Source organism: Equus quagga, chromosome 1, assembly GCF_021613505.1.
Source record: "Equus quagga isolate Etosha38 chromosome 1, UCLA_HA_Equagga_1.0, whole genome shotgun sequence".
NCBI lineage: Eukaryota > Metazoa > Chordata > Mammalia > Perissodactyla > Equidae > Equus > Equus quagga.
In genome coordinates, this window is record NC_060267.1 from 169,996,578 (window position 1) to 170,010,455 (window position 13,878).

At 39.9% G+C, this 13,878-nt stretch overlaps 1 protein-coding gene across 1 annotated transcript in view; it reads left to right on the top strand.

Annotated features, from left to right (window-relative positions):
* The window catches only part of PPP2R3A (protein phosphatase 2 regulatory subunit B''alpha), a 157,873-nt gene that overhangs the window by 65,147 nt on the left and 78,848 nt on the right, over positions 1–13,878 (top strand). The window contains exons 5-6 of the mRNA XM_046662397.1: positions 5,486–5,589; positions 11,327–11,429. Coding sequence (XP_046518353.1) covers positions 5,486–5,589; positions 11,327–11,429 — 207 coding nt within the window. The remainder of the gene's footprint in view (positions 1–5,485; positions 5,590–11,326; positions 11,430–13,878) is intronic.

Below are 13,878 nucleotides of genomic sequence, written 5' to 3' on the forward strand. Positions count from 1 at the left end.
TGCCAACCCCCACATCATCCATTCCTTAAGACCTAGCTTCCATTGTGTCTTTGGAGAAGTTCCTAAATCCCCACTCCAGTTATTCCCTGTCCTCTCTCTTACCTCAAACCTCAGAACTTTTGTTACTGCTGTTAAATAATTTGTAAATTTACAGTGATTTTAAGGGAAATGAGAAGAAATTCTTTCTTTTATTTCCCCATCCACCCCCAGTCTTACAACTTGCTTATTGATCCCATAGATGTTTCTAATGAAAAACAGACTCTTTCATTCCAGAAATTAGAGCTCACATGTTTCCACTCTATTTTACATATGAGGAAACCGAAGTCTCACAAGTACTTACCTGAAGTCACAGAACTAGTACGTCAGGAGACAAGTCCTCTAACTCCTAGCATTGTGCTGTTTCCCCATATGTCATCTCCCCTGAGCACATACTAACATACCATTAGCTAGTTTCTAATCAATAGCCACCCAAATAAATTATAAGTTTCTTCAGGGCATTGGCATTTTCTTACCTAAAGCTTTGAAAGATGGCTGTTGTATAAACCAAGATGGTAAATTATCTGAATAGGCTGGAATGATTAATCTAAATCCAAAAGATAGAATTTAGCAAGGATGAATGAATTCTGCATTTGAAAATAACATGTTAACCACATAAATGCGAAATGGGGTATTTCTAGCATGGCAACAGTTTGTGAGAGAGAGACAGGACGTTTCATAGACTGCTTCAGGCAGGCAGACAAGGAGAGACTGTCCAGATTAAGGGACATGGTAGTTCCCCGGTCCTGTGCTGGGGTCACACATCTGGAGACAATCCAGGTGATTAGTGCCTCACTGGCAGAGACCTGCAGCCTGCTGTGTCTTGAATACAGGTCGTCTGGGTTAACCTTCCTCCTCTGAATATTCCCAGCCCCTGCTGGGGAGCCTGTTCTCAGCCTCTTCTACCGCCCTGCCTCCCCTCTCATACTCTGGCCCTCTCACGCCTGTGTGGTGGTAGCCCTGCCCTGCTTCCTGATTTAGTGGCACCCCTAGCATTCAACAGATTCAGTGAGAGGAGGACAGAAAGCCTAAGGATTCCACAAGTGGTCAAGGGAGGGGTAGGAAAGAGTGTAGTCGAGTCAGGGAAGGGGGGTCTCTGCATGCTAGGAGTCAGGGAAAGGACTTTGTTATTTACAGGCAGTGAGGATCAGTCTATATGTGGCATCAGGAAAAACTGCCAGCTTTGAAGCTGACAACAGAAAAGTTTTAAAAGATAGAAAACTATTTTGTTTAGCCGTAGTAACAGTGATTTGCATAACAATTTACTGTTTATACCTAATCGTCATGCGGCACAATAGCCAGTATAGCCATATAGCCCTTGGTGTCTTCGGATGCTCCAGTCCCTTATATAAAGTGCCATAGTACAATGAATACAATCGGCCCTCGGCATCCGCCAGTTTCTCATCCACAGAGTCAATTCAATTTCTCTGTATCTGCAAGATTCTCATACACGTTGGGTTGAATCCACAGATACAAAACCCATGGATATGGAGGGCAGACTGATTACATATCATGTACATGTCTGATTAACTTGTCTGAATTATACTTGATTGTAGTCCTGTGTCCCATTCATGGGTGCCAAGCATTTGTGATCATTGCTCTTAAACCTTAATCATCAGCTCAGGTAGCAAGGGAAACCGCTCATACGTATAAAAAGTTAAAACTAATGTTGCATATAAAAATGAGGATGTGTGTAATGACCTCAGAAGATACCACAAGTGAACTGGTTTGTATTGTTTCATTTTGGATTACTGTATCAGCTCATCTTATTGGATTTGGCCACTGTATTCTTAAAATCATTTATTTTAAAAGTTATTTTAATCGTGTCTTCCAGCTAGCTAATCCCCAATTAATCCAGCTTTTACTTGACTATGGCAGTCTGTTAGCACTCACTAAGCCATCGTTATTTTCAGCTGTTCTTTACTCTGCAGACTGCTCTCTGCCACAGGGCAGTGAGCTCTGTGCCTGCAGCACTTGCTCTGCGTGTGCGTGTCTTCTCAGGACAGGTTGGTTAGAAGAAAAGGAGAAGACAGACAACCTTTAAGGGACAATGAGGGAGAGGTGGTCCGAGCAATAAATGACCATTTTTATGGATTCTTATAGTTTATAAAGCTATGAGGAAAGCCAGTTTGAGTTTGCAATCTACTCTGAGTGACACCTAAGTGTTGCTGTTGAGACTGGGATCTGTTTTTTAAGTGCAAAGAAAACTCTGTGTTTATGAAATCTGAATCTTTTGATGAAGTTTAGCTCATTCATCTTTGACTTCAAACAGCCCTGGATGAAATTAATGCACATTTCTGATTAAATTCACAGTGTATAGTTTGTACCTTTTTCCACAGCCTTAAGTGATGATGGGGAAGAAATAAATATAGAATGAATCTAAGAGGAACAAAGGCAGGGTAGGGACAGAAAGTGAGGAACAGTCAGAAAAGCATTTGTCTGAGACTGGGCCAGGGGATTCACCATGGAGTTTTAGCCTCTAGCAGAAAGTTGAGGAAGAATGTAACCATCTTCTGAACCATACAAAGCCCCCAGCTTCTCTTGTCTGGCTGACGTAGCACCGTCTTGACCCATCGTGCCTTTGGCCTGCAAAGTAGCCTGTCTCTACCTGTATTTCTTCCTCTGCAGAATGGGATAAAAATAGCTGCCCTCTTCTGCATGGGGATCATGTGAGGACCAAAGGAAATAACAAGCGTGAGACGTTTTAAATGTTAAAGAACGTTACAAATATTGGGTGATCGTCTCTTTCTGAGTGTATCACTAGACAGTGTTGCTTTCAGTTCTTCATGTTGTTGGGCCATTCTTAGATCAAGTTATAGGTGTTAAGTTTTCTTTGCTCCAACAACTTTGATTGCCATCCACTGACTCTTGCCTCCTTCTCTAAACCTGTTTCCTAAACCCATTTTCTGTAACTCCCTGTACATCCCCACTTGTCATCCATGCTCTCCTGTGTAAAAAGTCTTGACACTGACTTGTTCTCTCCTCTGTTATAAAAGTCTCTATTCTGTTGCCCTCAGATTAATATCATTTACTTTTTTAGGTTCTTATTGATTTCCTGACACCTTTTATCTTAATTCTTTATTTTTAAGCAAATGCAAACCAGCCATACATTTTTTTTAAGTAGTCAAAGTGTAATGTCTGCAGCCCTTGTCATTCACTGCACTTCCCATTTTTTTATCCAAGGACCTGATACCCTCATGCTGCCTAACACTTGGCTACTCAGGGTACCCCACTATGAGAAATATAGATCAGTCCTTTCCAATCTGCTTCAACACATATCCATTCTGTACCTTATCTCTTAGGATTTTGCCTTTGGGTCATAATAACTTTATAAGTGTTAATGTCTCAGTGACTGACTTACTCGTTACAAGCTGGCACATATGCGTTTTAACAGGAGTCTTCTGGAGAAAAAGACTGTAATCCAAGGGAATGAAAGTTGTTTAATAGTGGAAGTAGCCCCGCGGGAGGTGGTAAGCACACAGACCCTGGAAATATTTTAGCTGATCACTTCCTGAGGTTGAGCTAGAAGATTCCTGATCCCTTCTAATTCTGAAAAATCCATGAGTGACCATGGGTGGCAGTTTCTTGCACTTTAGCAAGCCAGTTCCAGTCTCTCCCTGTACTTTATCTCTCTGTTTGTGGCTCTGCACCCCCATCTCCATAACACAGAATATTCTTTCACCTTTCCCAGCAGTTGCCAATAGTCTGTCACATTTAACAGCATTTTCTTGGCAAACCACCATTCTGCATGAAAGGGAGAATTGGGATTGGGGAAAGTGGATTTCATAGTTTACCACCCAAAGTATATTAATTATGAGCTTTGTACCTTGGCAGTGATAATTTACACAATAAACAAAATCCATTTGGTTGCTAAGCAACACTTTTCCCTCACTCTTGACCTCAGTGGAGGTATTTGACCTCTGGACTTAAGAAATCTTAAATTCCACCCTGCTTGCAGAACATGCATTAGTGGCCCTGGCAGGAGCAGCCTCTTATTTCTGCCCTGTACTTACCTTCCTTCTCTTGAAACTCTCCTTCCATATCCTCTTCTCTGACGTGAACCCAGTAGCCTTGAGTATTCCCTTAGCATAACTAATCTCAGGCTAGGTACTCTTCAGGCTTCTGTGGGGATCCCCCACAACAGGAGCAACTTCACCTGAACCTAATGTGGATTCACATCCATTCAACCTGCAAAGGAGAAGCTTCGCTTTCTAGAAAGATGAAGACTCAACAGATCCTATATCTAATATGGATAATATCTTTATCTAATAACAAGATGTGACCCTTTGAAGAGTTCCAGATTTGGGAGTATGTTTTACATGTATATATAAAATTAGGAACGTTTCAAGATTATTTCTCTACTTAATATTATTACTTAGAGGGAAGAATTTCCCCTCTAGGAAAAAAGCAGGTAAATTTGGTAAAAACTCTTTCTTAGAAGAATGTAAGAATAATTTTTTTTTTAATTGAAAAAAGAGGGGCCAGCCTGGTGGCTCAGCAGTTAAGTTCACACATTCCGCTTCAGTGGCCCAGGGTTTGCTGGTTTGGATCCTGAGTGCATACCTACACACCACTTGTCAAGCCATGCCGTTGCAGGTGTCCCACATATAAAGTAGAGGAAGATGAGCACAGATGTTAGCTCAGGGCCAGTCTTCCTCAGCAAAAAAGGGGAGGATTGGTGGCAGATGGCAGCTCAGGGCTAATCTTTCTCAAAAAAAAAAAAAATTGGAAAAGGAACTTTTTATTGGGGAGAAAAAAAATCATTACTTTTTAGAGTATTGTAGTTGTTTTATATTCATTCCCAGTTCTTCCTTTATAAAAAATATGTAGTTATTTGTGGTACTTGTAAAATATAAATAAATGATAGCATTTTTACCTTTCATCTTTTACCTGAATTGTAATCATTTAAATAGATTTGACAGCTATTTTCTTGAATGGTCTAGGTTTTTCTGGTTCTTCTTGAACCTGGGGCTTAATAACATAATAGGCAAAGGAGAGAGAAGAGCTAGATGATAGAGCATATTAACGTGACCAAGTGATAATGGTGGCTATACGTTTCTGCCGTAGGAAGGAAAGACATATGCAACCATGACATTCAGTCGTTTCTTTTTCTTTCTGGAAGGTAGAAAATATGTGATATAAGAGTGATAGGAAGGGAGACTGGCTGCTCTAACTATCAGGATAGGGGAAAGAAACATCGCTGTATTGAACTTGGAGAAAAGGTAAATGGATTTCTGTTTTCTTCTTTGAACACGTAATCCTCTATTCTGTTTCCCTCCATATCTCTCTGAATCTGACCTAGCTGATATATTTGCTTCTGCCCCAGTTTTGCTCCTCCAAGGGCCCTTCTAGCCAAGGTGGCACGAAGGGTAAAAGCCACAAAGGTCCTTTCTCTGGCCGTGTCATCTCTTCACCCTTAGCTTACACTGTATTTGTGTTTTATTTGCAGGTCTGTGGCTGTCCTCTCTATTGGAAAGCCCCCATGTTCAGGGCTGCAGGGGGAGAGAGGACAGGATTTGTGTCAGCACAGTCATTCATTGCCATGTGGAGAAAGTAAGTATGTGAGCATTTACTCTGGTGCTAGACAAAGAAATATGTTTTATAAAGGTCACTTATTTTACTCATCTATTAATTTTCCCTTTACTCTTTATTTCAACAAGGAAGATTCAGTCATTCGCAACCATTTATACTCACACACAAATTCTCTTCATAAGCCATTATCTTACATGTCTCTAATCAGTAAAACAGATTTTCACAAATACCTCTTTAATAACTATTTGATAGTTTCTTAGTTTTACTTGTTAAATTTGGTTCTTAGGATTTGACTTCTGTAGCAGTGACATAAAAGTAAAGATTCTCCTTTAAGGGGAGCACACCACACGTGTCACATGAAAAATACAGCTCCAGTCTCGCAAAATCCAATTTAGAATTATATCTAGTTGACTTATTAAAAACAACTGAATTCTAATAGATTTTAATCATTACTTTTTGAAGCTCCAGTTAAGAAACACAGGAATGGTACTTTTATCAAGATACTCCTGGATTTTAACATCCTAACAAGTTTTCTTGAATTCAAACCCAACTTTCTTCTTTCTTTTTTCTCCCTTCTTTCTTCTTTAGAACTTATATCTTGATATATTTATACACTTTAAGAGAATGTCACAGCTTGCCCCTTCCACTTCTTTTAACTGATTAGCCTAGCCTTCTTTACATATGTTCTTCTCACCTTTTCTGGGCTAGACACCCTTCCTGGTAAACTATTCGGAAATGCTATTTGCCTGTTATCATCATCATCATTATTATTATTATTTAAAATCAACATGTAATACCAACAGAATTCAGCTTACAAATTTCTTCTGATTTCTTCTTATTTCTTCATGCCACCTAAAAGCCCTTCGTAGTATAGTGCTTGAGAACATAGAGGGTGATTAGTAAGTGTATTCTTATTTTTAAAAATCGAGGAGCAAGTTGAGTTCACCAAGTTCTTCCGTGCATTACATTAGAACTAAAGTGATGAGGGTGTATGCAACTCTACCAGTTGATTAACTTCTTTGAAAGAACCACACCAAAGCTAAAAGTTACAAATGCTTTATGTTTTCAGGTGGATTTTAGTCATTTTGTTACAAGGAATAGTTCTAAGTTGTCCAAATACCAAGGACTAAAAGGGCCCTAGGAAAATCATACCTCGTACACCATAGGGATGACACTCCAAAGTCATTGTCATGGTCACCATTTCACCTCTCCTATCGCAAATGGAAAACTGCTGGAGAAAATCTAAGAAATGTCTTTTTTTTTTTTTTTTTTCAATGTATGGATAAGCAGTTGTAAGTGTAAGGGAATTCCTTGTAGGCTAGAAATTGCAAAGCACTAATTAGCCAGGAGTAAACCAGCAAAGGAATTGGCATCTGCCCTTGGGGTATTTATCATTAGTATTTCTGGTAGCCTAAAACCTGGGGGAATAAAGTGGAAGAAGAAAATGGGCCCGAACAGTAGGGAGGTCAGCTTGGATTCCCTCTCCCTTCCCTACGAGTAAAGCCAGGACTTCACTGGGTGGTCTGGTTGTCTATTATTAATTATTATTGCTATTTTAAATCAGCATATAACAGTAGCAGAATTCAAGAACTTGAAACCTGCAGATATTCTATCCTTCATTCAGCTAGCTTCTCTCACCCACGTAGGTGCCAGGCCCTGGAAAGGCCTCGACTGGAGTATGAACTAGGGTAGAACGATGAGGGATATTGCACAGCTCTTGTCAGAGGCATCTTCAGCCATTGAGTTCAGCCTTTTTGGCAAAAATCATCTAACAATCTGGGAAAGCAGCAAGGAGCAAGTTATGATTGTTTAAGAGAGAGCTTTGAACAACCTGGGAGATTGAAAAAAAAGGAAATATTCTGTTCTATAAAATACTAGAGCCAGAGACAAGAACTGTAACTACTTATATTCTAAGTTATTTTGAATATTCTAGGAACCTCTGTGAGCCTGAAGCTGACTATAGGAAAGAAAAATTAGCATCCAACTTGATTTACCTGCAATTAATTGCATAACTTTAAGGAGAGTAAGAGCTACCTTTTTTGTCTTAAGACTGTGTGTCACTGAGATGGGGGTGGGATGTGTGTTGGTGGATAGAGAAGCAGCGGCCACAGCAGCTGTATTCCTTCATTGAGATGAATCATTTTAATTTTATCTCTAGGGAAAAGAGATTTCTGCAAAAGGCAAAAAGGGAAAAAAAGACATGAAGCACAGGTCTTCATTTTAGGGAAGTGCAGGAAACTGCTTATGAAGTTATATAGCATGAGCAGCTGTCCCTATCTTTTTTTCATTAAAAAAAATTCTATGAATAGATAAGCGTGTGTCTATATTAAAGCTTTATCTTCTGGCCAGATACTAAAATGGTTGGAGTGCCCTCTAGTGGAAGCTCCTCTCTCTGAGCTCTTAAAATGCCTTTAAAAGCCAGGATGCTTTAAAGGAGACCCAAAGTGTGGCTAGTGGGGAGACTAAGCAACTAAGTGTGATGGTTTGAGTTACTACACTGACCTTGAAGAAGATGTGTGTTTATTTTTTTAATTTTTTAAATATGTTATATACTTCGCATTAAAACAACTTGGGCCCAAGTATATAGTATATATATTAAAACTTTCAAGTACAAAAAATAACTGACAGATAGTGACACAGAATTAAAACATGTCAGCATATAGCTATGCATCTGAATTGCTCTATATAATCTTAGGAGAAAAGTCAAATATAAAAGTCACAGCATAACAGGAAATACTTTCCCTCCTGTCCTTTCCCTCCTGCTCATAGGGTGGAGGCCTCCTAGTCCTCCTCCGAGTGGTTGGAGGATGAACCCCTTAACAAGCTCTTGTTCCCCTGCCTCTGCTCCCCCTCCTTTCCCTGCTCTGCTGCCCCTTTCATCTCTGTGCTCTGACATCTGTTTTTCTTACAGTCCGGACATTTTTAGGAGAAAGACATTGCTCCACAGCTCTTTGTTTGAATTCCTAGATTACCAGCTTTGTGGCAGAGCTCCTCTCAAATGGAGGCAGTAATATTGCTTCAGCTTTTTTATGCTTTACTTTCTCTTACCTTTTCATGACCACATGCCATTTGTCCATTAACAAAACAATATTTTGTCTTAAGAGCTCTGGAAGAAAACAGTTTAGAATAGCTATGTTTACCTTCTTTTTCTAGCTTTCACGACTTTTATCATCTCCTTTTCTCCTGCCATATAGAGTTCACTAGCTGCTAGCATTGGCTGAAAATTGTAATTCACCTTTTCTTTCTATTTTTTGCTTCTGATAGCAATAGACCATACCTGATTTGACTTTTCCCTCTCAGAGTGTTGCTCCTCTGTTATGTCAGTGCAGTTTTTATTTGGTAATGCTGTCCTTTCTTTAGAGACATGCTCTTTTCCAAAGACCTCGCTGCCTTTTTGTTGTGATCATCCCACCCATTTTCTAATCCTAAGAGTTGGTTCCCAGCAGCACCTATTGCACTAATCTTCTTCTGAAAAGTATATTTATTTAACTTTGGGAGCCTTGAGTATGCTGCAGAATGATAAGGAGAAAAAAAATATAAAGATAATACCATAGCTTTAATAATCACAATTGAAATCGGTTAAGTATACATATACATCTATCTATCTATCTATCTATGTATCTCTCCATCTATATATACATCTGTCAGTCAGATCACAAACATTTTTCAGGAATCTTCTTTGTGAAAGTCACTATGCTAGGTGTTAAGCAAAAAAAGAGCTATAACTTTGCCTGCCCTTTAGGTGCTAGAGAGATAAAAGAAAGCTAACAGTATAATGGTATATATAATAGGTATAAATTAAAGTGTACAAAGATCAGTCGAAATTTAGTTGTCAGAGAAAGCGTTTTGAAGGAGGTGGGTTATTAGCTGGACCTTAAAGACTAGTCAGCATTCAGGTAGCAAAGTTGGGAGGGTGGTATTCTAGGAGAGTAGAACAGCGTGAGAAATGAGGCAAGAATGTGTATGGCAAGAATGCACATGACACACTCAGCCTGCTGCCTGGAGTGGAAGTTTCATTTAGCAAAGTAGTGAGATAGGTAAGTAGTCAGGCTCCAGCCTAATTACAGAGGGCCTTAAATGCCCAGCTTCGGTGTTTAGACTTACTCATATAAGTGGTAGAGAGCTAGTGAATATTTTTGGAAAAGGGTAACATATAATCAAAGAATGTTTTAGAATGATGAATTGTCTGTGATATAAGGTTGGATGAACACTGAAGCCTGTTAGGGCCCTCTTCCCTTCTAGCAATCTCAGCATGAAGTAATAAGACCTTGGCCTTGATGGTACAATGGAAATAGAAAGGAAGGAATGGTTGTCTGAAACAACTTGAGGAAATATTGCTCAGGACTCCAGTATTCCCATCCTGTGTTCCAAGCACCTAGCTATCCAAGCTAGAAACCTGGGAGTTGTCATGGACTTCCCCCTTTCAGTCCTCCACACCTAGCAACTGCCACATCCTTTCATTTCAACCAAATTTGCGCCTTTTTACTGTTTCCCACTGCCAGTATCCATGCTCAGGCCCTTGGTTGGATTTTTGCTTGATATTTCTGAAAAACACCTCTGGTCATGTCACTGTCCAAGTTAAAATTCTTCTATTGAGGAGATTAAAGTCCACGCTTCTCAACCGAACTCAAATGGCCCCCAGGATCTGATCCCACATGCACATGCCCCTTCTCTGGCCACCTGAACACTTGTAGTTGCCCAGATCTCCCATACTGTCTCATGCAGGCATTTGTACCTGTGACCCTCTTGACCCACAGCATCCTTCTTCCCTACTTCTCCTTTTGAGGGAATCTCACTGGCCCTCCTGTGTCCTTCCATGACACCCTGTTCTTATTACATTTCTGTCATGGCTCCTGTCACGCAGGAGTATAATTTTACTAGTGTAGCTCTCTCACTAGACTATAAGCTCCTTACAGTGCACAAAACTACATCCTCTTTTCTTTATATCCAAAGTGTCTTCAAGGCCAGACACAGTACTTGGCACACAGTTAGCATTCAATAAATGATTAAGGAAGGAAAGCAAGAAAATTTGGAGACTAATTGGATGTGGGGAATAAGGGAGAGAAATAAGTTTAAAACAACTTCAAAATTCAAGCCCAGTTAACTCAAGATGGTACCACTATTAACAAAAATAGACATCCATGAAAAGGACTGGTTTGGAGAGGAAGATTTTAACTTTGGTTTTTGATATTTTGACTTTGCTGTCAAGAGTATAGAATCCAAATGAAAACGTCCAGCTATTAGTTGGATATGAGGAGTTCTTGGCGCCCGGAGACTTAATAGTGCCTTCATTTTCTTTTAAGCCTGGTCCTTCAAAGTCTCATTTCAAAAGCCCCTATCAGATTGGCCCTGAATATGTCTGCTAAGCTGGGCAAACAGAACTTTATGTCTTGTGTGGTGCACAGTAGTCCATCTGATGTGTTTCCCTCCTGGCTGGTGGCTAACTTTGGAGTTCTGGTTCCAGTGTCTGATGGTAAAGCTGAGTGTATTTTTACTTGCATTAGTTCAGTTGACTCTGTGTTCTCAGCCCCAGAAGCATTCTACAAAAGCAATATACCGTCTTGTTATTGAGCTTTTATGAAGGTGTCCATTTAACAAAATCAAGAACATGGGAAAATTCTCTTTTTTTAATCATTGAAAAGAGAGCACTTGATTCTTGATGTAAATGGCCTTCAGATCAGACTGAAATTACCAACTATTGATGTTGTGGTCGTTGTTCACAGTAGCCAGTCTTCCTAAGCAGTCATTTCTTTTACAGGTTGCTGAATAACCATCATGATGATGCCTCTAAGTTTATCTGCCTTCTAGCAAAGCCCAGCTGCAGCTGTCTAGAACAGGAGGATTTTATCCCTCTACTTCAGGTAATTTTCACTTCCTTTTAAAAGTGGGCTTTATTTTCAGAGTTTCAGAGCTTTTTAAAAATTTTTAAACTATAAGTATGTCAATTGACATACACAAATCTAGAGGTCAGATTTCTAGAAGAGTAGTTTTCAAGTTTGTTTTAGCAACAAAAATTCTTTTGTTAGATGAAAACACGGAACCTAAAGTATAAAAGAGAAGAACGGGGCCACTCAGGCTCCCCCTTGCCCACCCACAGCAATCACTGAAGCACCTTCTGAAACCAGGCGTTTGGTCTAGTTGGCCAGGGTGACCTCTGTTAAGGTTAAAGAGAAAGAGATCTCCACCACAAAGAGCCCACTTGGGGAGTGTTTGTACCGAGGCCTTCCGATGAGAATCTGTTACATACCAATAGTGGATCTGTGTTCACTGTGGCATTCTTCATAGCCTGATATATTGCATGTTAATATTCTTAATTTCATGTCTAAATATTTGGTCTTCCTAAGCAGATCATAGATTCCTTGAAGCTAAAGTCTGCCTTTCATTTTTGTTGAATGCACATCGTTTTAGTTGTTCCAATAAATCTTTGTTAACTGTTAGTGAGAATGTCTAAAGAAGAACAGAAAAATACATTGACTTAGTTGGGTTTTTTTTAAGTTGTATGCATGGCTGTCATCATTTTTTTTTAAATTTTTAGTGAAATATACACACAAAAACACACAAATCACAAGTGCACCCATCAGTGAATTTTCACAATGTGAGCACATCTGTGTAACTAGCACCCAGATCAAGAAAAAAACATTACCAGTACCCCCAAAGCCTCTTGTGTTCCTTCCCAGTCACTGCCACCCTTGGGTAACCACTATCCTGACTGCTGACACCATAGGACAGATTTTTAATTGTAGTAGCAATTTTCCATGTTCAGAATACGAAGTTTGGGTTTGATTTATTTTACATTCAAGGTCTTTGAGCTTGTCTTAATTTGCATGATGGCCTTGATTATCCTTAGACTCATTGGCTACAAGTTTTTGTTCCCCTTAAAAAAATACTCATGAGAATAAAGATTCTTAATAGGTTTTTACACTTAATCAAGACCATTATACATAATAAGATCCAGCATTAGATATTTCTGTTTATGTTTTGTGAAATTGCAAATATTCAGTGTTTGAACTGCATTGCTAGTAAAACATTACAATTTAATACCAGCTCTCTATCCACCCCTCACCCTTACCCCTCGATCCGTTCTTAGCCCTGCTCAGACTGATAGAAACTGCATCTTTTGGGCCCCCTTTGCTGACTAGCTTCTGGTTGGGTCTGGCCAATGGATAGCACTGCCAAGAGATGGGAGGGCAGAGGAGAAGTTGGCGTTTCTTCCCCACTGTCTGCTTCATCACAGGAACTATGTCTCTCTACAATACAGCTTCTGCTGGACAGCCCCTTCTCCACAGTTCTAGTGCCTGCTGAACTCCCATTATTCCTCCCCTTGTCCCTTCAGTGCCAGGGATCTAACAGTATCGTTCTGTTGCTTGTCCCTGGTTCCTCACCATTCTCTTGTTTGATCCTTTAACCTGTCCTCAACTCTACACATCTCTTCATGAAAGGTTCATATGGATGAATTCTTTTTCCTATGGGGACCCTACCCTGACTAAGTTTTATCAGAAATTTTAATAAAAGCTTTGACAGGAATATAAATTAAGTCTGTACCAAGAGAATTACAAACAACCACAAAACTATAATTATGAGTTAGTGGACATTTATACTTCCTTCCCTTAAATATAATATAGACATTTTATTTTTATTTAAGAATTGGACTTGTGGAGTCTTCTGGTAAAAGATGACACACTGAATGGATACATTCTCCTCCCATTCTTTCCCAAAATCCTCTGAAGTTAAAATATAGAAATCTATTTTTTTTTTTGGAGGGGTGAGGAAGGTTGGCCCTGAGCAAACATCTGTTGCCAATCTTCCTCTTTTTGCGTGAGCAGTATGGTCCCTGAGCTAACGTCTGTGCCAGTCTTCCTCTTTTTTTGTATGTAGGATGCCACCACAGCATGGCTTGATGAGTGGTGTGCAGGTCCATGCCTGGCATCTGAACCTGCAAACCCCTAGGCCACCAGAGCAGAGCGCATGAACTTAACCACTATGCCACTGGGCCAACCACAAAATATAGAAATTTAAGGGGCCAGTCCGGTGGCGCAGCAGTTAAGTTTGCACGTTCTGCTTCTCAGCGGCCCCGGGTTCACCAGTTCGGATCCTGGGTGCGGACATGGCACTGCTTGGCAAAAAAAAGCCATGCTGTGGTAGGCATCCCACATATAAAGTAGAGGAAGATGGGCATGGATGTTAGCTAGGGCCAGTCTTCCTCAACAAGAAGAAGAGGATTGGCAGTAGTTAGCTCAAGGCTAATCTTCCTCCAAAAAAAAAAAAAAGAAAAGAAATTTAAAAGGAAGAAACCCATGAAAGTGAATGGAA